Source organism: Rousettus aegyptiacus, unplaced genomic scaffold (genome assembly GCF_014176215.1).
Source record: "Rousettus aegyptiacus isolate mRouAeg1 unplaced genomic scaffold, mRouAeg1.p scaffold_m13_p_9, whole genome shotgun sequence".
Lineage (NCBI taxonomy): Eukaryota > Metazoa > Chordata > Mammalia > Chiroptera > Pteropodidae > Rousettus > Rousettus aegyptiacus.
Genome location: NW_023416312.1, coordinates 98,027,781 through 98,049,858, shown reverse-complemented (window position 1 = coordinate 98,049,858; position 22,078 = coordinate 98,027,781). Strand labels below are relative to the sequence as shown.

General features: G+C 45.0%; 1 protein-coding gene across 5 annotated transcripts in view; it reads right to left on the bottom strand.

Annotated features, from left to right (window-relative positions):
- Window positions 1–22,078, bottom strand: part of MAMLD1 (mastermind like domain containing 1) — a 111,631-nt gene that overhangs the window by 18,901 nt on the left and 70,652 nt on the right. For 3 of the 5 annotated variants that reach the window (XM_016123686.2, XM_036226428.1, XM_036226429.1), the window contains 2 exons: window positions 17,764–19,587; window positions 17,410–17,562 (listed from right to left, as the gene is read on the bottom strand). In XM_016123686.2, coding sequence (XP_015979172.2) covers window positions 17,410–17,562; window positions 17,764–19,587 — 1,977 coding nt within the window. The remainder of the gene's footprint in view (window positions 1–17,409; window positions 17,563–17,763; window positions 19,588–22,078) is intronic. The other 2 variants (XM_036226430.1, XM_016123683.2) reach the window with 1 other exon arrangement.

Sequence of the window (22,078 nt, the reverse complement as noted above, 5' to 3'; positions counted from 1 at the left end):
CATATATACTATGGACTATTACTCAGCCATAAGAAGAGATGAAATGCTGCCATCTGCGACAACACTGATGGACCTCGAGATAATCATACTAAGCTAAATAAGCCAGACAGAAAAGGTTGAAAATCACATGATATCACTTATATGTGGGATATAATCCTAAAAGCAAGAAATGAACAGGACAAACAAACAGACTCATGGACATGGACTATAGACTAGTGGTTATCATAGGGTAGGGGGAGGGAGAGGAGGGGGGGAGAAAGATGAGGTAAAGGGGGTCAAAGGAGGGTAGGGGGAGGGTGAAGTGGGGAAAGGGGATCAAATATGTGGTAGCTGAAGGAAACTGGACTTTGGATGGTAAATACACAACAGAATACACAGATGTCAAACTATAATGTCCACCTGAAAATTATATAATTGTATTAACCAATGTTACCCTGATAAACTAAATTTTAAAAATAAAATTAAAAATCAATAGCTAATCTGTCAAAAAATTGCTTTGGAGTTTTTTTTTCTTTTCTTTTTTGCTGCCATTCCCACCTCTTTCTGGAGATGCTCCAGCCATAAGGGATAAGAGAGGGGGGCAGGGGGGTCAAGGCTACAATGACCTAGCTCAGCTCACTCGTCATGGGATTTAGGGTTGGCCTGGTGTTTGGTCTCTGAGTCTTATCAAGAATGTCAACAGTTCCAGGGCTCAGGATTTGGTGTTTTCTTCCCCCAGATTTTATCCACAGAGATGCACACGTAGATATTCTAGCATTCCAACCAGCAATGAACCCATGCTCTCCTTCTACTCTTCTCTCTCATAGCTACCTATCTGGTCTCCTTCCGTCTCTACCTGTATGGGAGGCGGGGCATCATTGTTCTCTGCTTTCCTTTTACCGAAAGCCTCATCTTCTGTCTTCTTCTGACTCATTCTGTCTCCCTGGGGCTACTCCTCTCCTTACTGCCCTAGCATTTTTTGTAACTTGAGGAGAAATAACCTATTCAAGTCATTGTTTTCTGTAGATGTAGGAAAGGTCCATGGCTTGCTCAAGATTGCCATGCAATGGACATGCCTTGCCTCATGAAAACCACCTTTGTGATCATACTATCTCCCCTGCCAGGTAAGTGGGGAGTTATTGTTTAGTGCAGACAGAGTTTTAGTATCACGAAATTAAAAGGAGTTCTAGAGATGGAGGGTGGTGGCGGTTACACAATAGTGAGTGTGTAAATACCATTTAATCGTCTGCTTAAAAATGGTTAAGATAGTAAATGTTATGTTATGTGTATTTTACCACAATAAAAAAAATGGGGGAAAAGATTGCCAAGCAACTTAAAGACAGAGTCCAAGAGTTGGAGAGGCCTTCAGAGAGCATCTGTCACAACTGTCTTGCAGGGACACAGTCTCCAGAATTGAAGCCCTGCAATGTCACCCTCTGAGAGACACTGGGTGCCACCACCTCTCTACTTGATAAGTGGGAACTCTGAGGTTCGTAGTAGGGAAGGGCCTTGCCCCAACTCAGAGCAAACTAGACCTCAGCACTCCTGATCCCCAGCCCTTGGTGCCTTCTCAAAACTCCTGCATCCCAAAGGAAGCCTCTTTCCCTGGTCTGAATGCCAGGAAGGGGGAAGAGGAGGGTGAAAGCTAGACTACATAGCTTTAATGAGGGTCTGGTGGAGACATATCTATATGAAAAGCCCATGGCATGAGGAAAGAGAGGACAGAAGAGGGTGTCCCATACAGAGCTGACCTCTTTCAACCTGTCTGTGATTCTCACTGAGAGTATCTATCTACTGTACACCAGGGACCTGGGAAATGGCCTTCCCAGCCACAGCTACCGAAGCAAGGATGTGCTAGCCATACTAATGGCTGTTCAGATCTCCTTCCGCAAGGAGCATAATTGACTGATAGCCTCCCAGAAGCCATCCCCTTAAATCTGTTATTGCATTAGGCTCAGGCCCTTCTCCCAACCAATGGCTGAACATGATGGGTGTACAAATGCAGGCCCACTTCTGTGAGGTGCCAGAGTCCTCCGATGATAATGACTCTCCATTGGCCTGGCTGAACCATTTCTGGAGGGGCACTGTGGTTAGAGACTCCTCTTCTTACTCCGCAGACCAGATCACCTACATTGTAGTCTGAGGCTCTCCCCACCTTCTCTTGTTCCCTCTCCTTTAACCTTCATAGGCTTTTCCCCCAATACATATCTTACATATCTAACCTCATACAAGGGAATACTTGGCTACATAGCTCTACTATCTGCAAAAAATACACAAAAAACAACCTTTTTCTGACTCTTCTGCCACCCTCCACACTGACCCAGTAAACGACCAAGGTGATCGATGAATGACATGTGAAGTACCCTCCTGTGTCTTCCCTTAAGCACATGGCTCAGAGCTCAGAGAGTTAATATCTGTCTGAGCTTCACTGTAGTTTCTGTAGATTTCTTGGGCTAGATATCTTTTTCTGTTATTTTCCCTTCCTCACCCCAGTCATGAATTGGATGTTTTAAGACAATGCAAGTCGTGGGGAAACTTGGATAAGTCTCCCTTCCTACGATTTCTGGCTAACTTGGGCTTCAGTCAAGACTTCTGACTGTCTCCACCTGCCAAGTCCATCAGCGCTCAGTCAACACAGCACACTGTGCCCTACGGAGAAGGTTCTGATCTCTGCCAGACTGCTCTCTCTACCTCATCAGGGCCTTGCAACCCAGTAAATGGGTAGATTATGGGTCCGCTTCGAAGGAAGAAGGGTCAGCTCTGGGAACCAAAAAGGTAAGAATAAGCATATTCTACCACTATGTCTGGGCAAAAGACATCATTTCTGATGTGTGATCATCCAAAGAGATTGGGATTGATCAGTTAGTTACATTAAACTCAGTACGATCTTCAGAGTCAACATTTTCAGGATATACTTTTAGTGAGTTTGTAGACACTCTTTATAATAAATAATCTGTCTCCTCTAAATAAATCATTTTACAAGTTTGGTTTGATTTAATTATACACATATTTAATAAGAGAGTTATAGCAGTGGTGATAAACTATAAAGAGTGTACGAAGCTCATATCCCATTCCCAGATCTGAAACTGCCTGTCTGCTTCATGATGCAGAAGGTGCAAGTGTGGAGTCTGAGCCAGAGGACAGGAGACTCAAGTGGCTGCTTGGGGCTAGGCATTTCATGACCTTGCTGAACTCCCACTGCCCCGGGGTCCCTGGAACATGAAGAGCTATGTAGCGATAAAACTAAGAGGACTGCACATTACCCAGAATTTCTGTATTGGAGCTGGACCACTTCGGGAAGGAGTAAATAGGTTTTCTGTGGGGTGACCACTTTGGGAGGCATACGCATGGGAAGGAGGGAGACTATGAATGTGGATGGCCAAAGAGGTTGATTGTATAAAACATAGTTGGTTGCTTAGCCAACACGTAGTCTTCCTTCTCTGGGTGCCTTCTCCAGTTTTCATTCAGGCAATCTCGCTTGCCCCATACTGCCTATATTCTTTGGGGAAACCTGGTACCACCTAGGGTTCTAGAGATAGGGTACTCAGCTCAGTTTACATGAAGCAGCAGAGCAGCCATGTGATTCATTCAGGATACTATGGCCAAAGTTCTGGGGGGTTCTGGTAAAGAAGTTTACTTGCTCTTTTGACAGAGACTCTAGAAGCAACTCTCTCTCTCCTGTTTCCCTGGCTCAGGGAAAGGGAAAGCTTATAGCCCCTAGAGTTGCTGGCAGCTATTGTGTGCCCACTAGGGGGAGCCAGCCTTAGGATGAAGCTAATGTTACAGAAGGCAGACTAGATAGCTGGAAAGAAACAGGATCATTGGTGACACTGTTGAGCTGTTGATTCAAACCACCCCTGAAGTTTGGCCAATCACAGGACTTCTACTTACAGGAGCCACTAAACTTTTATTGTTTAAGCCAGTGTGAACTGGTGTTTCTGCTACTTGCGACTCAATACATCTAAACTGATAAAGGATCTAGCCTGGCCCCTCAGACCTCCGAATTAATGAGGACTACATAATACCTCCAGCATCACATGGGAGAACATCTCATTTTTGATAACGAAGCACGGGGCCTGTTGAACCCTGCTCAGCCTCGAGTCACATTCCTTTATCCACAGACCCATTCATTTAAAGAAAAATCCAGCACACCTGACCTATCTGTACAACATGCTCCAGCAAACACATCAAGTGCGGATCAAATATCATAAACTTGGGCTCTTCATTCAGATCTCAAGTGTGGTACTCAAGCTCTTAAATACTCTCTTTTGCATTAGTTGAATGTGATACACATTTTAGAAGCAATAGCGAAGCTTAACAACATTAAGGATTTCAAGATCACATTCAATTCCAATGCAAACCTGAATATGTACTTTGTGGGTTTCTGTGAAGAAAATAATTGATGATCCAACTGGAATCCATCTATAGAAAATAGGCAGTGCTAGCTCCTGAAAGCAATTATTGGCACCAAGCTCCTGAATTTTTAAATCCCTTGCAAAGTCCAAGAACAGACCAGAAGTTGAGATTTGATTTCAGAGATAATAACTGTAAACAAAAAATTAAAAATTCTGTAAGAGGTGTTTCTGAGTATGATGCTGATGGCCCCAGAAATAACCATGAGGCTTCATTCTCTTTCTCAATCCTAGTCCAATATTATATCAAAAACTTCATCTACCGGGAGAGTTGGAAATAGACACGAATCAAGCGCAGGATTACAGAGAAATACTTAGTTTACAAGAACCTCTTCTGGAATTTGGGAATTATAAGCTGGAGTCTGCCTGGACAATGAGCTCTGGCAGGGCATATGTAGGATGTGGCCGCCACCACTGTAAGTAAGATATAGGGGGGTGGGAACGAAGCAGTATCGTTGGGAACAAGGGGAGTGAAACTCATGCTCTCCTCTGTGCAAGGTTGATGCACCTGCAGCATTTTGGTCAATCTAGTAGAGCCTTACACACTCCGATTCCCTGTGCTCTCAGTTCAGAGGCAAGTGGCAGGGATTAATTAGGGCAAAGAATCGGGCAGGAGAGAGAAGAAGCAGTGGGAACATCACAGATGTCTTCAAATCTCCGAAGGGCTCTGAAGTCTGGTGGAGCATATTGGATGAGAATGTTGATCAACATCAAGATTTTGTAGTCTGTCTCAAAAACGGAACATAGAGAAGAATTCTAAACCTTAAACTGAATGTCAATCTAGCTCTGACAAGTCACTAACAGATTTCCTGCTTGCAACAGAGACTAAGTTGAGTCTGATAAGTTCCTGAGGCCATGGCGTCATTCCAAAAGCTAACTAACATCATTTTTATCAAGGGCCAGGTCCTCCATTACAATCATGCCTTTTGCAGTGTGGGGTAATGATGTAATGACAGAGCTCAGAAGAGTGGTCCTGCTCACCAGCTGCTGAGGAAAGAGCCAGGCAGAACAGACCTGTATGATTCTAGAGCTATATGAGCTCAGAGGGAATCGACATGGTCAAGGCCATATTTCACCCCATTCAGCTCCTTTAATCTTTATCAGTTTTGAACTACAGCACTTAACAGAGCAATAAGGGAAGACAGGAGACCTTTCTGGGGGGGGCAAGGAATATTCTTGTGATGTAATTATTTTACTAAATAAGACACTCACAAATGAAAGTTAATAAAGCAAATAAGAGACTAACAATATAGCTGTCAAATGGCAAAAACAAACAAATCAAACCAAAACCTCTGAGAGATCGTTTCCACAAAGGAGGTAAAAAACTCTGTGCTCACGAACTAGTAAAATAAACCTCTTAATGTTCTTTAAAACAATTTTAAACCAATGATGGCAGCTTATTCAAATAAAACCGAGTGTCCTTTTAAGTTATATTTTAAGCCTGATAGGAAAAGAACATATGCTGAACAGCCTTCAAAACATGTTTGCTTAATGCTGTGCTAGTCGGAAAAAAAAGAAAGAAAGAAAGAACTGTGTGTGAGTGAAGACCACTTGCTGCTCTCAGGACTGAGTGAAATCGATTGGTTTATGTTAGGAATATTGGTGCTGGCACAGAGTGGCACGAATGAATCTTAACTGGAAAAAAAATAACAACGGAATGAGTGGCCTGAAATTCTAAGCCAGTTCTTTTATTTTATTTTATTTTTTCTTTCTTATATCATGTGCTGCTGCCACTATGCTATGTGAAATGACAGCCAGGTGCCTTATTTTGTCCTTCTAAAATGCACAAAACCACCACTACCTCCACAACAGTACAACCAGTACAAAACACCACCAGAGGTATACAACTGTGTATTTGTTGGAAGTTGCAGAAATTGCATGCATTCACGTATCACACTTACAGAATGGCAGACCAGTGTTTCCCAAGGGCTACAGAAGAACAGAAGCCTCAGTGGATCAGAAAAATGTGTCATGGTCAGGGGGTGGGGGCCCTATGCGCAGATGCAAAGTCCTCCCTCCAGCTCAATGCAGGAATATGAGTTCATTGGCCTCCCAGGCCTTGAAGATTGGGAGGTTCTATCAATGATTACTCTAAAACACTCAAAAGAGTCTCAAGAGCTTAATTCTGCAAAGGCCAGCAGATGCAATTCACTTATTGGTTCATTCTTTCATGCGTTCTTCCATTCATTCATTCAAAGGGTCATTTGGCTCAGTTTTACCGAGCTAAATAAGACATCTCCTTGTGCCTGAGAAGTCTGCTATCTAGTGGGGGTGCAAACAAAAGACTAATAACTCTCATTAAAAAGTGGACATCGGCAGGCCCCGAAAGACAGAAACCAAAGGTCTTGGGACTTGGAGTATGGATAGGGACACAATGACCAGGTGTGTTAACTTTACAGAAGGTATTTGGGCCTTCATCAGAGGTTCTTGCTTTCTATTATGAGCCAGTGGTCAAGACTTTAGAAGCTGGTTCTCACTGTAGCTCAGATCCTTAACCTTTTCCAGAACTCTACCCCAGAGCCTAGCACTTGCCCCAGAGGGAAAGTATGCACAGAAAGCTAGTCACAGACAGCAAGTCCTTAACAGTATTTTGTTGGCTTTTGTATTAATCAGCAAACCGTGAGTCATCCTAGTGTTTCCAGACTTGCAGATGCACCAGAGAACCAATGAAGCAAGTGGGGTTTCTTATCCCATTCAGAAGCAGAAATAATGTCCCTTCCTGTGTACAGTCATTTCTTTGTTCCCCCACCCACATGTTGTCATTTCTCCAAAACGCCCAGAAAAGGACAGAAATTGTATTCAATTTACCAGGAAAGTTATTTCTAAGCACTGGTTATGCCCAAGAACCCTATCGCGAGCGTCTCACATGCATGCATTTCACTAAGACATCCAGGAAACCCAGCTGGCCCACACAAACGATGAGCATGCATGTGGCCAACACAGCTCCTCTCTCTCAGACAGAGCAGGCAGCCCAGCTAGCTTGCTGCCGTCTTTACAAGACACAATAATGTGACTTGAAAATCCAATATTGCTTTGGATTAGGGGAGGATTTAGCGAGTATTTTAAACTTTGGTTTTTCTTTTACTTATTATGGTAAAAGTTATCATTTTAAACATTTTATTATTTATTTTATTTGCTTATTTCTTTATTTATTCATTTATTTTAAGGCAAGGCAAGCCTTGGTTAACTTCACAGATTGCAAGAACCTTGTCAGCTTACAATCCCTTATTTTTTTTATTTTTTATTTTTTATGCCTACAGCACCTGGTCTTCCTAGGTGGTCTCCTATCCAAGTATAAACCAAGCCCAACCTTTGCTTAGCTTCTGAGATCAAGCAGGCTCAGGTTCGTTCAGGGTGGCACAGCCTTAGACACATTTTAACCATTTTAAGTGCACAGTATGGCATTAGGTACACTCACAGTGTTATGTAGCCATCACCACCATCCATTGCCAGAACTTTTTCATCATCTCAAACTGAAACTCTGTCCTCATTAAACACTAACTCCCTATTCTCTCGTCCCCCAACCGCAGGCACCCACCATTCTGCTTTCTGTTCCTATGAATTTGACTCTTCTATGGATCTCATAGAAGTGGAATCACCCAGTATTTGCCCTTTTGTGTTTGGCTTATTTTACTGAGCATCGTGTCTTCTAGGTTCATCTATGCTGTAGCATGTGTCAGAATTTCCTTCCTTTTTAAGACTGAATGCTATTCCATAATATGAACATACTGCATTTTGTTTATCCATTCACCAGTTGATGGGTATTTGGGTTTTTTCCATCTTTGGGTTATTGTTAATAATGCTGCTATGCATGTGAGTGGACAGATATGTGTCCAAGACCTACTTTCAATTCTCTTGGATATATACCTAAGAATGGAATGCTCAATCATATCATAATTCTATGTCTAATTCTTTGAAGAACCACCTTACGGTTTTCCATAGTGGCTGCACCATTTTACATTCCAATTATCAGTACAGCTTTCCAATATTTTCACATCCTTGCCAACACTCGATTTTTTTTAAGTAATAGCCATCCTAATGGGTGTCAAATTTTTAGTGTTTTGAGGACATGGAATTTGAAAGCCATATTTGAGTGTTTTGCTTGTTCATATTTTCCAGAGCTCATTTTTGAAAACACTGCCTGATAGAAGGAAAGGGCCATGGAATTGTTCTCATTTATTCCCACTCAGGGTAGTTGGGGCCTGCCACACCTTCCAAAGCTTTGTCACATGGAAATAAATGATCATTACTCAAAACTGCAATGAGAAGTCTACCTTCATCTATTCTACTAAGTCAGCGGGCTTTGACGAATTCTCTTCATGTGCCACCCAGACATGGGCCTGCAAAAAACTCTGGGTCCCCACAACTATGCTCACCTCCTATGTTCAAAGATAGATGGCTAAACGTCGTAGCAGGCAAAAGAGGGGGAAGCCAGGTGAAACCCGTGTGTTTAGGCTTAAGTCCAAAGCTCCCCAAAGCGGAGCAAGAGTTGGAATGATTTCTGATGAAGTAGGGGTATGCATCTTTCAGGACTTCAGGACTACATGATAATTTCCTGAAGTTCCCACCTCCCGTGCACTTAGCTCCAAAAACCGAATCAAGGTCTGTGGGCTCCGTGCATTCCAAGTAGTATATTTTCTAATCTAACATGAAACTTGCTTGACATGGGGAGAAAAATCAAAGTATGGAAGAAATTGATCAAAGTTGCACCTTTATTCCACTCTGTCTTAGAAGCTGCTATTCCATTGGGGGTCAGGAGGCAGGGCTGGCTCGACTAGGGACACATCCATGGGATCTCAGCATGGCCACAGACATGGGTCTGCGGAAGAAGTATGTGATCCCTTTCTATCTTTACATTGCTTTTAGCTTTCAAAAACCTCACTGCTTTTGACGGGAGAAACTAACAAGATAAGCCCTCGTCTAATGACAGAACATGATAAAACAAAGCAGGGTTTGTCACTGTGTGCAAATTATTGAAATCTAATAAAAACCAAAACTTTTCAACTCCCCAGGAAAAACCAGAAGGTCTTCCTTTGAGGGATAGGGAGCGGGGTGCTTTAACTGTGAGCAGTGTTCTACCTTCTATTGTTCCCTTCAAGTTCACAAGTAGCCAGGCCGGAGCACACATGTGATTGCACTACGCTGCAGGCCCTTGTTGTGAGATGTGTCAATCCCCAAGGGACAATGGAGGCTAAAAGTACAATGGACTCAGGAGAGGTTTCCATAAATCTGTGACATGGGGCCATTAATGTATTTGAGAGAGAGAAGCTGGGGAGGGTGCATTCAGGAGAGGAGGGGTTCAGCTGAGCCCTCTTCACACATTCCCTTGCTCGCCTAGATGGGTTATATCTCTGATGCACATGCCCCTCTGGCGCCATCTACTCCTGCACTCAGTGACAATGCTGAAGGCAGGTGTTAGGGCAACCACTGAATGAAGCAAGTCCACTACAACTTTCCATCTGCCCTAGACATTTTTTAAATTTTGCTAACTTTTCACTTGGGGTCATAACCTGGAATGGGACTCCTTCTCCATATGCTGGTCTACATTTTGGGTTTGTATGCATTCATGTGGAGCTACAGTTTAAAAGAACACAACAGAACGATTCATTTCTGCCCTCTTCTACTCTTTGGAAATGGAAATCAGATTCCTTTCCTTGCTTTACAGTGACAAGTAAGCAGGTTGTTTCAATGAACTGCATATAAAATAATTTATACACTTTAAAAATGTCCCAGTTTGGGCACCCTAACTTCAGAACAGTTCATTGTTTACCTTCAGGTATGTTAAGAGAAAATGAACAAACAAACAAAAAAAACATAACAAAAAACTTGATAGGAGATTCCTGGAAAGGGGTGTCTTTTTTCACCTTTCATAAGTCAATTACTAAACAATTACAAAACTATATTGATTGATCTGCATTATTCAGGCATCTGTATTAAGGGGGATTCTTGCATCCCTGTAAATATTGGTGTTGACCTCACTGAGTGATAGATGGTTACTCCAAGGCCAAAAAGTAATGCTCTCTCATTGCAATGTGTCATCTCACTCATTCTTCAACTTATGACAGAAAAAAAAGATTGACGTTTAAGAGGTTGGCATTTTAAATTTCCGCTTTTTGTAAAAGGAACATAGCATTGAGGTGGAGGATCATTAATGGTTCTCAGAAACTGAAAAGAAACTGAAAAAAAAATCTGATTCTTGGTAACATTAGTACCAAGTGCTGAGCCTGCATTTCCCCAATTCAACAGCCTATGGAGTTTCATTTCCTGGCAATTCAGAGAAAGAAGTTAAAACAAAACTTATTCAACACCAAGACATTGGTCCCTACATTTTTAAAATGCATGTTATACTATGTATAATTATATTTCCTCCCAAAGCAGCTAAAACAAGTTTCCTCAAACAACTAAATAGCTCTTTGAGGCCCAATTTAGAAAGATAGGGAAAACTAAGCTTATATGTACAATCGTGCTTAAATACAAAATAAAGATGCTTATTCAGGAAAATACTGTCACGTCTGGTAGAGATGATATGAGCAGGGCAACGCCCCACTCGGACAGGACTCATGGGCTCTTTGAAACATGACTCATCCCACCCCCATCCTTCCTTACTGCAGCCTAGAGCTTCCCCCAGAGGCCTCTGCTCTTGATTTCAGCAGGACTAACCTTTGAAATGAAATCTGTGATCTTTCTCACCAGAATTAGTAGAAGACAAATGCGAAGAAATTTTTCTCATAACACAGGGAGCAGTAGTGTTGCTCTCCCCTAACCCTTACTCTGAAAACAAGAGAAGCATGCAGGGAAGCCAGAGAAGGGACTTGTTAAGTCCAAAATCACAGAGCCTTCCTTGACAATATGTGGTGCATCTGATTCTAGAGGGGTCAAGTATTTCAGCAAGGTAATGGTCACCCACTTTTACTTTTTTATTTTTTATTTTTTATATGTGAATGTAGGTAAAAGTATAAACATAATGGACTTTATTTCAAATGTTTAAAAAGTTTTTTTTTCATACTATAAATACATAATTTTTTTAACTTTTTTTTTTTTTTAATTTTCCTGCTTCCTTCCGGTTGGACACCTACTTTTAAACATCATTGAACAATTCTGAGAAGGCTCACTGGCCACCACTGCTCCTCATTCTTTTTCCAGTGGAAAATGGAGCCAATATAACTGTGACAATAACAGGATTATCTTGCTCTAACTAACCTGTTTTTGTCATTTTTGTTTTCACTGAGAGGTCATGGTTTGAATGTAAAGATTTTAATTTGCAGTGCTAATTGAGACAGTAGTAATTAAAGGTTGTGCTCTACTGAGCATGGCCATTTAGTCTCAGAAATCCAAACCAAAAAAAAAATCTTGAGTTTCTGCAAAGGTTCTTTTTGGAGGTGGGAGTGAATAGTGAAGAGGTAGGGGTTGAGGCCTCCCTGAAGGATTAGCGTGGGTGCTCTGTAGGCTATGGCACCTATCCAGTATCCAGGCCCAGTTTGAGCAAGGCTCCCAGGAATGCAGGTGAGAAATATCGATCCCCCAATGCCAATCACCAAGAGGAAGCTGCCTTGGCACCACGCAGCCGTCACTCTCCTTTCCATTCACTCTTGGCCTATCAGCAGTGGGCCCTCTCTCTGAATCTAGAAACCACAGGCTGACTTCAGCATGCTGCCAGCAGCAGGGTTGGGACCAAGGTGGCTGCAAGAGGAATTGAGCTGCTCCTTACCCCTCTCTCTGCCCACCTAGAGTCATCCTGGAGTGCATTCGTTACTCAGCATCCATGAAGGATGGGCAGTCCCTACATGGTTCCTGGAAGTTCTGCTCCCGACTGGGGTCACCAACCTGTCTGCCATTTGGCTTCTCCTCAGCCACCTGGAAAATGTTCTCCCTGATACTTCTGTGGGGGCACTCCTCTTCCCCTCCTATCCAAGTCCCCCTGCCATGCCCGACCCGGGATATGAAGAGGAACCTGGACACTGAGGCAGTTCAAGCCTATTTTACTGGGTTACTGGTGTTCAGAATTTCAGGAACTTTCTTGTTATACTAGCGGCAAACATTGATGGAGCATTATTGCGTGCCAGGCCCTATGCCAAGTACTTTCACCTCATCTCATTTAATCCTCCCAGCAACTCCATTAGATAGGTACAGTGGTATTTCCATTTTAAACATGGGGAGACTAAAGCTGGAAAATGGCAAACGACTTGCCAAATGAAAAAGAGGCAGAGCCAGGATTTGGACCCAAGTGAACCAAAGTCTGGGTTCTCTCGAACCCAGCCCAGTCCTTGGGATCTGTGCCCCGCCAAGGGCTAAACCCTTGTCTCCTGCCCTTTGTCAGCTCCCTTCAACCCTGGGTGCTGGGATTGCTGCATTTCCAAGGGATCAATGTGTCAAGGACAAGATGGACTCTTGAGTGAGGGTGGCAATGAGGCCCAAGTCCCCAACTCAGATGCCCATTGCAGCCCCAGTCCCTCGAGGTGGGGAAATAGCAAGTTCTCTTGATTCGTCCACTGTCTCCACAATTGCTGGGTATTCACAGCTGCTTATGCTAAGGAGATGGGGTGCTTATGTTAGATTGAAAGTACAGCAAACCTGAGAGGGGCCAAGTCCAGCCTTCTCTAAGGCAGGCTTGATTCGCTTCTCTTGTCCCTCTCAAAATCTGTCCAAACAATATCATGTGCCTCTTTGGTCTGTTTCTCTGAAGCTGCCCCTTTCCCCCTGTGCCTCGGCCTGCCTCAAGGCTCAGATTTCAGGCTTTTTTGTTCTTATTCCAACTGGTCACCCTGCCTGTCCCTCCTCCCCATGATGCTGTACTGCCAGCTCTGCAAACATGTGTACTGAGGGCACTCTGGCTGCCTCCTGCTAGTCCCACTCTTCCAGAGCATAACTTCCTTCTCCTTGATAGATAGACTCGTTTCTGTCTTTGAGCTCCATTCACCAGTGGCTGATGGTAAAATTAAAGCCCTAACCTCATTTTTTTTTCTATTTTTCCAGTACCTTAAAGTTTCTCCAACAGTTTTCAGGGTAAAGGGGCATTCGGTTGTTAAAACAAAAAATCCATTTTGCCTCATTTTGATTAAAAATAGAGATGTCACCCAACCTTAGGAGCAGGGTGGGGAATCCAGTGAGGAGATGTGGGGTTGTTAAAATCTAGCACATGAGAACTGGGTGGCACAGCTCCAAAGAGTCCCTCCCTTAATAATGCCAGGTCTACTTTTCCTATCTTTAATTTCAAGTTCGAAAAATTCTGAAAATCTATCTTATTTTTTTGTAATTTTGGTGCCAAAATTTATCTGGGGGCACAGTTTGACCTGCACTTAAATATTCATATTTCTTTGCAAAATAAAAGGCTGCCTAGATTCCACTGGAGAGTTGTTGCGCAATAGTTGGTATATGTACCATGTTACCTTCCTAAAGATCCAGATGTCCTGACTTTGTAAATGCATCTGAGCCCAGGGATCGCAGATCCAAGACCGGGAGTCTACAGCAGCCCTGACTGAGCACATAGTGGGCGACTAAAGAGTCTAAGAAACTTCAGTTTAGTGTCTCCTTTGTCTTCCAATGCCCTGAGAGATGGGGACGATTCCTTTCCCCATGTGCAGCTGAGGCTTGCAGGGGTAAGCGCATTACCCCTGACACACAGCTCTGTCAGTGTTGGTGCCTGGATTTGAACCCCAGTTCTGTCTGCCTCCAGTGCCCTTGCTTAAACCCCCATGCTGAACTGCTGTTCTGACACCAGATGATATTTGCCAGTTGCCTTCAGTGCAAGCAAAGGGTCAATTCACTTAACAGGTAAAGTGAAATTCCTCAAGAGGACAAATACTAGTCTGCAAATAAGGATGGGCACCTATAGACACCTGGATTTGGCACTTTTGTCTGTTCATGAGTTGGTTTCTCATCTTACATTTAGAAGTTACACCTTGAAAAAACTAAGATCTGACGACTGCCATTATCCATGGAAGTACAACGAGCTAGTCAAAGCTATGAAGTTGGGAAGATATGTCTGCTGAGGCGTGGTCTGGCTATTGGTAAAACTTGACAAGCTCACCCTGCTGGAAGCAAGAAATCTATCCTTTCCCACTACTGGGGCTGCTGTCTGTTTTTCCAAGGATGACCTAACTCTGCCTCAAACACTCAACTCTTTCTCCTTTTCTCACCCCTGGAAGACTGACCAGGGCTCAGTTCTTAGACTTAAAGTTAGCAGGGAAAGGCCACAAAAAGGAACAGCAGAGCTGTCGTTGTACCCAGCGTGGAGGTCTGCTCAGTGCATTTTAGCTAGAAGAATGGACAGAACAGGGTGCTAGGGTGAGAGGTGGAGCATGAGTATGAGAGAGTTCTAGAAAGAACAAAGGGGAAATCCCAGCCAGCTGGGCAAAGATGGCCCTTTTTTTCCCACCAGACCTAGAGTGGTCTAGGTAGAGCAGGGTTTAGAATGGGAAGAGCCCACAAGTCTAGTAGGCCCCACAACTCCTGTCAATCTCATGGCAGGCATGGGGTCTAGAGAGCACTAGGAATGTTCTGTCCTGACACAGGTTTTGAGAGCCACATCTTAGCCCCCAGAAAACAGACCTGGAGTAAAGAGTCATAGTGACAGCAAATCTTTGCTAAAAGGTACTATTTATTAGAAGTGCTTTAGATGTATTAACACATTTAATCCTCAGCCTATCGTCTTGCTCATTGTGTAGAAGAGGTAATAATTGGGAGGTTAACACAGCAATACAAAGCTCTAGAGGCGGTGCCCCGGGCACAAGGCGTTATGAGTGTGGGCTCTATAGTCAGGCTTCCTGCTCAGGTCCTGACTGCTGTATGACTATGTGCAACTCTAGTGACTTCGCTGTGCCTTAATCTTCTTCTCAGTTTTAAAGGGAATGATAACAGCTCCTGTCTCCGAGGATTTAAATGAGAAAAGGCAAGTTAAATCCTGGGTTGTGTACCTGACCCACGGGCACTGCCTGGTGCTGGCTGGGAAGACAGCTCTTGGTAGCAATAGCATCCCATTCGGGGTGTCCAGCCTTACACCTCTGCAGGTGAAGGCCACCTGAGCCCCTCCTAGCCTTCGGGAGCTTAGCTACTTGGTCTTTCTCCTGAATGCTTTCTCCAACTCCACCCAGGTAATTAGTTGGGTGTGATTTTTATAACCCTAATAATTAGGGATTCTCCTTCAGAGTCAACTGATCTAGCTCTGAGAGAACATAGTCAGGCTACAAAATGAACCTCACCGAAGACATAAAAAACCCAAAGGGTTTATAATGTTAGATGGGGACATGTCGCCAGGCTGAGGATCTTGCCTGCTAGGGTAAGCATTCCAGTGCTGATGCTGGTGCTCCACTGAGCCAGCTGCACAGGTCCATGAAAACAGATGGCAACAGGCCTATAACAAAATCAAACCTAAGTGCTCCTGAACTGTGGACAAGGGCCTGCCGCTCACCCTGGCCATCCCCATGGAAGCTCTGCTTGCTGTGAGCATACATCAAAGGACTAATTCCCTGCATAAAAATACTCTGCTTGGCTATGCTTCATGAGACCTGGATGGAAAAGACAAGGTCTCTATCCTTTGGGATCTGCCACAGTCATGCTCATCCAGGGCCCTCAGTAAAGAGGGCAGTTGGGCAGGTGTTTCCCTTTGGCCAGGTACCTGGTCAAACACTTATGGCCATCTCCTCCTTGGCTTCTTAACAGAAGAGGGAGGCAGAGTGGGAGACAGAAGTGCTGAGGGCAGTCAGGGAAAAGCTTCCTGGAAGGGGTGGTGCCTGAGCCTCAGAAGCTGTAAGAGTGGGATAGGAAGGAAAAGGTGGGAAGGGAAGGCCAGGTGCAGGGAATAGTAGCTGGGGTAAAGACCAAGAACACAAAGTGGGGCAGGAGCCGCAAGCACTTCTGTGTTATAGAAATGAATATAAGGAAGTAGACAGAGGCAGGTTATGGGCCTCTGGAAATTTCTGAGCATCTATGAAACCTGATCAGGTCTCTGTTATAGCAAAATGATAGAATAATATATGGTTTACTGGTGGAAACCAGTCTAAGAGTCAACTATACGAGTTCAGACAAATAAAGAGGGCCTGCACGTGGGCGGGGATGACAGCAACGGGAAGGAGAGACCATGACAGACAGTATTCTGGCATCGTCATTGATCCCTGCTTCCTGGTATTCACACCTTCACACTTGCATCTAATGAACAGAATACAGAAAAAGTGATGGGATATCACTTTTAAGACTAGGTTATAAGAAGTACAACTTCTGATTTGCTGGCACTCCCCCTGCCTCTCTTGCTCACACAGATAAAGCCGGCTGCCATATTGTGAGGTGCTCTATAAAGAGGCCCCCATGGCAAGGAACCATGGGAGGCCTCTGGCCAACAGCTCATGAGGAACTGAGACCTCAGTCCAACAACCTGCAAGGAGCAGCTTCATGGCAACAGCCATGGGAGTGAGCCTGGAAGCAGATCCTACCCAGTTGATCCTTGAGATGACTACAGCCTTACAAGTGACTCAGAGCCAGAAAACCCAGCTAAGCCATGGCAGGATTCCCACCCACAGAAACCGCGAGGTAATATATACGTTGTTTTAAGTAGAATTTTTGTATACAGATATAGGTAATTAGTACAGGTAGGAATAAGAACAATGAAAAGTGGAAGCTCACTGTGATCAACACCACCCAGGCACAATCAGCTGAATTTAATGACTGCAAAGACTGCAAAAGAGGAGGGAGAAAGAGAAGTCACAGTAATTTGGAGGAAAGCACAGGCTCTGGAGCGAGACTGCCTGGCTTCAAGTTCCTGCTCTGCCCCCTGCTAACTGTGTGACTCTGGGCAATTCATTTCAGCTCTCCGAATCTTTGTTTCTTCATGTGTAAAATGGAGATGGTAAAAGTAACTACCTTTTGTGCATCTGTCCTTTCCATTTAGGACCTGTTTCAGCATCCAGCGCAGTGGCAAACAGCACACTGGAGCTGCTCAGCAGAAGTGTGCTGTGGCATTTCTAGAAGGCTCAGTGTGCAGCCTTATGCCAGCAGGGACAAGATTGAAATGTTTCAGTGCAATTACCTTGCATCCTACGAAGACTTCACTGGTCCTGTTTGAGGGAACCTGCTCCATGGCCCAGTGCAGGGGAAGGCAGTTCTGTGCGATTGTGACTTGTGTCCCCTGGTTCCTTCCCCTGGCAGCACCTGTGGGTGCAGTTTTCCTCCTGCACAGGAACTGAAACCATAACCTTGGCCTCATTAATACTGTGCTTTAACCACGCAGAATTAGCTGGCTTAAACAGACTTTTCCAGAGTCAAGCCCAGCCTCAGAGAGGACTAGAGCCTGGATTTGCCTCCAAAGCCAGGTATCAATAGCACGAGACACAGTTCTTATTTCTAAAACCAAGGAACCCAACCAGATAAAAGACTGTCTTACCTGTCTGGGCAACGGAGTCATGGCCTGCGAGGCTGCCGATCGCTGAAAGCGCTGGGGCTGCTGCATCATCTGCTGCAGAAGGAACGTAGAACGCTCAGGCTGCTGCTGCTGCTGCTGCTGTTGCTGCTGCTGCTGCTGCTGCAGCTGCAAGGTGGCCGTGGCAGTGGAGGAGGCAGTGGCAGAGGAGCTCTGTGTTGGCATCGGCTGCTGCAGGTAGTAGAGCAAGGAAGGCTGCCGAGAGGAGGCAGGCATGGAGGGCATCTTCTGGGGGCTCGTCTCAGAAACGAAATGTGACAAGGGCTTGGTGTTGCCAAAAGTAAATGGCTCCGGCGTTCCTGGGCTGGGGCCGGCTAGCCCTTGCTGCATGATTACGCTCAGGTTCTTGGGTGAGTTGGTGACCATGGGCTTGAAGATGGCATTTGTTTGCTGCTGCTGTTGCTGCTGCTGCTGCTGTTGCTGCTGCTGCTGCTGCTGCTGCTGGCTTAGCGGATTACTGCTGGGAGTGAGGCTGTTGATTAAGGAGCACTGCGGAGTGAAGGACTGCTGCGGCAAGCCTGGGCTGGAGAGCTTCTCCGGGCGGTAGGGTGGGGAGGGCCCCAGGCTGTTGGTGGGCAGAGCAGACATCAGGTGGCCCTGAGGGCTTTTGATGGTAGAGGACACCAGGTTGGCAAGAATTGAGCTCTGTGGGCTGTACTGAGGCTGTTGATTGACAGCTGGGCTGGGGAGCTTCTCAGGAGTATAGGGCATGGTGGGCCCAAGGGCAGCATTGCTGCTGGATGCTATGCTTGAGACTAAGGCATTGGGAGAGGCTTGGAGAACGCTCCCCGGCAGGTTGCTGGACGACATGCAGGACACCATGAGGCCCTGCGAGCCAAATGACGGCGGCGGGTGCGGCGATGGCACTGGGCCGTAAGTTGGGGAGAGGCCTGGAGGAGGCAGGGCAGACCAATTGGAGGTGGGCCCTGGCTGCTTCGTAGCAGATCCCTGCTTGCTGGCCGCCAACACCTTCAGCTGGTGGGCATGATGCCACTGAGGCACCGGGAGTGGGGGCAAAGCCACGGGGTGCATCACCTGGACCTGGTTCTTAGACGGCGTTGTCGCACAGCTGGGTGAGACCATCTGCTTACTGGTGGAGGGAATTGAATAGTTGATCCCTGCAGAGGAAGGCGGGACTTGAAGCGACATGCCAGTGACCTGGTTGCAACCAGAAGCAAACTCCTTGCTAGATCCAAGACCCTCCAATGGTGGCATCTGAGCTGAAGGCTTGCGAGTTACGCCCAGGGTTGCCTGAGGATGATCTAGGGCCAATGGTTCTGCCGGCTTGCTCCCCAGTATCTTCTCAAGATCTAGCTCACTCGGAGAAGGGTCTTGAATTTTTGTTAGCTCCTCCAGCAGTTCTTGAAGTTCCTGGTCCACAGCTGGCACAGCCGGCCCAGCCGGCCCGGCCGGCCCAGCTGGCATAGCTGGCATAGCTGGCATAGCTGGCACACTATTGGATTTATCATAGTAAGGAACAGTAGGTCCTTTCAGTCCCATTTCTGTGGTCGGTGGTACCACAAACGGTGAGCCCATTACGCTGCTGCTATTCATGGGATTATTTTCGAGTAATAATGAATGGCCCGCTACTCCCATAGCTGTAGCGTTAGGATTCATTGTCAATGGAGGAACCTGCAGCTCTGCACCGGGCATGCCGGGATGGGCACCTGTTCCCATAGAAAGAGTGACATCTTCGAGGCAAGGCCTCTTGATTTTATTAGGGTAACCCCCTTCAGCCATGCCTGGAAACTGGAAGTTGTCTCCTTCCTGCCTCCTCTTAATGGCTCCCTATGACAGAGAGAGAGAGAGAGAGAGAGAGAGAGAGAGAGAGAGAGAGAGAGAGAGATAAAGAGAGAGAGATAGAGAGAGATTTTTTAATAAAGGCTTGGCACATTAAAGTTAATGAACAGGAAACTTGTAAGATAAAACAAATATCTCAGTTTTAAGACATAATTATCAAAACTATATCATATAGCCTATATTTGGAACCATAATGCTTATTTCTTTATTGTGTTTCATTTAAACTGTCTTATTAAATTTCAAATAAGCCATTATGTTATCTGTACACTAAACATGACAGAAAGGATATTCTTTGCCCACTTAAAGGAGAGTTCAATGAAACTATGCAGAAGTCACTAGATGAACTGTGCTGCCAAAGGCAGACATTTCAGGGCTAACTAGAAGTAGCTAAGATATTTTCACTTCCTGCCTATCGACAGATACCCAGAGTTTTCAAAACAAAAAGCATAACATAGACATTGAACTTTTAGCTTGCCTGCCTGTCTCCGTTAAATGCATCAGGCTGTGGTGATATGGGAATACAACAGAGCTTTTAGAGGAATGAAGGAGATCTGGGTGTGTGTTCTTTGGGGCAGCTGTCTAAGATACACTGTTTAGAGGAAAACACAAGTTGCGGAACACTCATTTTAGCATGATTCCATTTATTTTTACACACAAACACATACACACGTACACACACATTGCCATGAGCTTACAAAAATAACTTAAGAACATATATGTTAATTCCCTTTCTGTTCTCTACATTTTTGCATTGCTTATTTTTAATGAGAATGACTGTAATGCAAAACAAAAGTATAAAATTATCTGAAGAAGAAATTCCTCTCTGCAGATGCATCCTCAGGTTGCGGTGATATGAAACAACAGGAAAAGGACCCAATGTGAGATCTGCACCTTAGAGGAGCTGCCCACCACTTATAAAAGCATACCTTTGGGAACAAAGCAATTAGTAATACAGCATTTCCTACTCTTTCATGCTTCATACAGTCATCTGTGGCAGTCATGTCAATGACCATAACCTGCAACCAATATATTTCTCTCGAAACACTTTTTCATGTAAGAAACTCCCTTTTAGCTTTGGAAGTCTTACACGGACATCTGGTGCTGATACTCTCAGGTCCCCTCATTTCTGGCACGCTAGGGGTCAACACATGCCCTGGGGGCCACCTGCTAGCACAACAGCGGTCACGACTCTCGTGGCAGAGTAAATGTCAAAAGAGATCACTCAAGGCCACATATCTCAGGCCTTGCTGCACAACAGAATCACTTAGAAACAGCCCGATTCCCAGGCCCTCTCACCACAAATGGACTCCTTCGATGTCATCGAGGGTGGGGCTCAGGCCTTCAAGTTTTTTCAAAACTCCCTGGCTGAATCTAAATGGACAGCCAGGTTGTTAACCACTGGCCCAGAGTGCGGGTAGAGGCCATGTGACATAGGGTCCTGTTCCTGAGGCAGCACAACTAGGTCTTGGCCTTGACACTTAACCTCTTTGAGCCCCAATTTCTTCATTTGTAAAGTGTGTGTAATTTTTGGTCCTCATTTCATGACACTGCTCTGACTCTTAAGTAGAATGGCACAAATTCTGTGGCACCTAGGAGACCCTCGCTGATTAGTAGCTGATATTACAAAGGGTAGGGGTGGAAGAGCCCTGGGAATCCAACCCTGTCCTATTAAAGACAAGAATCCTGAGGCCTAGGGAAGGGGAAGGGCTTGCCCAGAGTTGTTCGACTGGAGGGCAGAGACAGGGCCTCTCCATGACCACTCAGCTGCCTCTTGACCCACTGCGTTAATCCACCACAGTGGCAGAACATTGACCACCTTGTCTCCACAGAAGAGCGTCCACCACTTTGAATGAGGGGAGACTTGCCTTATCCTTTGCCTTTTCTTTTGAAATGGCCAAAGCACATGTTTGCCTGGCCATTCATTCAATCAATTATGTTTGATTCATTCAAACAAGTCATTGGGTCCCAAACTGAAATTTGGCCTTTTCCACATTCTCCCAAAGAATTCAAATAAATATGAGATATTGAAAATAGAAATGTCTGAATTGGATCAATAAGGAAAGACTGAGTGTGGGTGTTATGTAGGATATCCTGGAGAGAGTCCAAGCTGGAAGTGGTGGGGCCCAATGTGCTGTTCGTGATGTCTTGGACTGCAAGACAGGCTTAATGACAGTGAAGTCTTTGTAGAATCAGGCAGAGGATTGGGGGATATGAAGGGAGGGAAGGCAGGGGTTGTGAGTTGCAAAAGCTTGGAATCCCTTGCTCCTAGAGTTTTCATTTAATTGTTTGTCTGCCATCAACCTGCTTGGACTAAGGTGGCAGAAGGTGGGGAAAGCAGGGCATGACCTCTGGGTGCTAAACATAATATTAGAAACCACTGGAAAAGGATAGGGGTCTCCAGCTCTCCAAAATGAGAGAGCACGTGCATGTAACTTTGCAGGCACCCATCAGTGCATCCGAGCTGATGTTCCACAATTAA